Source organism: Gossypium hirsutum, chromosome A10 (genome assembly GCF_007990345.1).
Source record: "Gossypium hirsutum isolate 1008001.06 chromosome A10, Gossypium_hirsutum_v2.1, whole genome shotgun sequence".
Lineage (NCBI taxonomy): Eukaryota > Viridiplantae > Streptophyta > Magnoliopsida > Malvales > Malvaceae > Gossypium > Gossypium hirsutum.
Window position 1 is genome coordinate 89,253,872 of NC_053433.1, and position 3,236 is coordinate 89,257,107.

The following is a 3,236-nucleotide window of genomic DNA, read 5'->3' on the forward strand; positions in this document are numbered from 1 at the left end:
CTTATTTTCTTTCTTTCTCACTTTTCTTTCTTACCAAGTACATTCAAATTTTTTTTTCCACTTTGCTACTTCCTCCTCCCGTCCTTTTATTTTTTCACGCAATCAAACATACCCTTAATTTTTACTTCTTTTCTATAAAACACAACTATGAAAAAAAATATATATTTTTTTATCTTTCGACATTTCTAACCCTTCAATTTTCTATTTTTCTAATTTTCTTTCCGCTCCATCAAAATACTTCTCAATTTAATGATTAATATACAAAATAAAAAAATATTATAAATCTTAACCATTTAATTACCAATTTTTTCGTTTTCACTCTTCTCCATCTTTCATACACGAGTTAAACAACTGCAACAACGTGGAACAAAGCAAAAGAAGTATGAGATCCAGACATGTGTGCAATATTTAAAAATAAAGATAAAAAATCTGAGTGGCAAAGATAATAATTTTTTTAATTTCAATTTTTAATCTCCCTTAGGTGGGTTTTAATCAATTTTTAATCATGTGCAGGCCATCAATTAGCTGTCAAATGAGTTTTAATTTAATCAATTAGCTTTCAAACCCCAAAAATATGATGACAAGAAAGGCATTCATGGGCAAAAAGAACTTGATTTTAAACGGAATGCCATAAGCAAATAAAAGTGACATTTTGACTTGGAAAAACAAAAAAAAACCTTCTATTTCATGATTTGATGTACCAGTAATACTTCCAGGCTTCAACTGCACGGCTATGGGCCATTCAAAAATCAATCTTGACCCATGTTTGCTAATGATCCCAACGCCAAGTTACTGCTTTTTATACAATATCATTCTCTTCGTCGGTGATATTCACCGTTAATATTCATCGTAATTCATCATGAATACGTACACTATATTATAAACTTTTAAAAAAAAAAAACTCACTTGAGTTTTTCTTCAGACATATTTTTACTATAATATCATATAGTATATAGCAAGGGGCTGTTATATTTTGGTAGCCCCAAACTGGCCTCCAGTGTAAGTCTGTCCAAAGGACCAACTGGATGGAGCAACGTCGAAAGAAACAACACTGTGTCCGTTACTGGTTGTGACGATGAAAGAGAGGCTTTGGCCATTAAGGTAAGAATTGCTTTGCCAGTTCTGGCCCCAGTTCCTTGACATTGCTTGCCATCTGGTCTTTGACCCTTTAATGGATACTGAATGTACATCCCCAGCACCTCCAACATTGGTGATCAGTACTAAATTGAAGTAGGAATGTCCATTGATTGTGAACCTGATACCCCCACTTCTCCTGCACTTTACCCTGATAAAAAATAATTATTAGTTAGTGTGTCGGTGGAAAATGAATTTTGAAAAACTATATATGTTGGTGATTTCATTGTTTGTTTACCTTCTGTACATTACAGGAACAATACCAGCTCTGTATTGGGCAATGTGTTGAAAAATAGGCTGAGAGAGATCAAAGTGGTGATTAGGAGGGTCACACCAGCCTCCTGGAGGGCAGAAATTGGTGGCAGTGACCACAATGGAGCCAGGCAGGCACCATTGTGGATCACTCACACACTTCAGCTCATAGCATGCACCACAGCTCAAGCCATTGTCAAACAATGCGGTGCTCAAGGCTGCTGTGTTAATACCATAACCTTGGCTATTTAGGTTTCCATAGCCACAAGCTCCACCTGAAGTTGTAATGAATATAATAACATGTCAGACATGACAAATATACATCAATAAGAAAAATATATATGATATTTGGATTGTGGAAAGTACCCATTGTTCCAGAAGCATCACCACCTCCATAAAAAGTGGCATGAGCATTGGTCCAGGGTCCAAGGGAGCCATGAACAAAGTTGAGGAGTGAGAGTAATGCAGCTGCAAGAAATCCCAAGTGCCCCATTGTTCTGCATACCAAAAAGCATACTCCATAAACAATATAGATATTGAACTAAAAGTGTTAACACTAATGAAAAACTGTAAAGTGCTGCCTAACCTGTTTTTCGTTTCTTTCTATTATGAAGTTTTAAAGTCAAAAACAGTAACTAGAAGAAGAAGAGGAGGAGGAGGAGGGGGAGGAGGAAGGAAAAAGAAGATTTGGACTAGTACTCCATCCTTGAAAGGAAGTTTTTGTGGAAAGAAAGGAGGTGTTTTGAACTAATAAATAGAATGCAGCAGGAATGCAACTTTGGTCCTAGCTTTTATAGCAGTTATGGATGTAATGTTATTGCGATTTAAATTTTCATTTTGCTGAACTTACTCCATTTAACTTTGCCTAATGTTATCATAAATATGACGAAGCAACAGCAACGGTGGTTTTGGGAGTGTTGATTTTGTGGAAAGAAATGCAGTTTTGATGGGGCTAGGGCGGTTTGCGAGGCACAAACCGCGTGGTTTTGTTGGGAGGGTAGGTCCATTCGGGGACCAACAAGCCATGGGCTCTCCTTATGTGGGGTTTAAATGAATTTGGCTCACTGTTTGGAATCTACAATATTTGATGCATGCTCTCTCAGGAAGACAAACAGAATTCGCTTCATTTAACTGCAAAAAAACTTAATTACTTTGAAGATCTCTTTGGGGCCAACAATGGTTAATATTAGACTTGGGGAAGAGGAAATTCAAATCTGGCTCAAACAGCAAGCATAAGGATTTTCTTTTACCAAATCATTTCACCATATGTACTATTCTATGTAAAATTCCAAGTTAATCTAATTTTGTCATTTTGCAAGCAATCAATTTTACCACGGCATCTAACTATAAAAGGAAAAAAACAAAAAGAAATGTCGATGTTTTTTTTTTTCCTTAAATCGATTGGTGTTTTTTTATATAAAGGAGATTATCGAATAAATTACATCTCAATTACGAAATCATTTCATGAACATGGAAAATATCGTTGGAAAGTACTTCCAACTCGGCTAAATTTGTATGCTTGTACTAATTCATCATAAATGTTTTGGTAATATTTCTGATGACAAAAATTTCCGATAGATCTTTTAAAGATATTTTGTAGTGTTCTGTCGGTCTAGACATGATCCGTTGTTCCACCCATACAAAAATAAAAGAAGATTGAGGATCTACTTGATTGACAATACATTGAGTGATGGTTAATAAATCGTAGTCATAGAACTCAATTTGACGATGGAGATTAAGGGCATCTTTGGTTTAAGTATGAAAATAAATAAATATAAAGGGAGAGAAAAAGTGAAAAATAATCACAATAAATTCTAATATTCTCAACTCTCTTTAAGTTCGGACTTAGT

General features: G+C 35.1%; 1 protein-coding gene across 1 annotated transcript; it reads right to left on the minus strand.

Moving 5' to 3' along the window:
• Positions 1-592: 592 nt before the first annotated feature.
• Positions 593-2,318, minus strand: LOC107896883 (expansin-A5). Its single transcript, XM_016822181.2, has 4 exons — positions 1,973-2,318; positions 1,753-1,883; positions 1,373-1,661; positions 593-1,285 (listed from the first exon to the last, which is right to left on the minus strand). The coding sequence occupies exons 2-4, from the start codon at positions 1,877-1,879 to the stop codon at positions 967-969; spliced, it is 735 nt and encodes a 244-aa protein (XP_016677670.1). The 5' UTR covers positions 1,880-1,883; positions 1,973-2,318; the 3' UTR covers positions 593-966.
• Between the last annotated feature and the right edge of the window lie 918 nt (positions 2,319-3,236).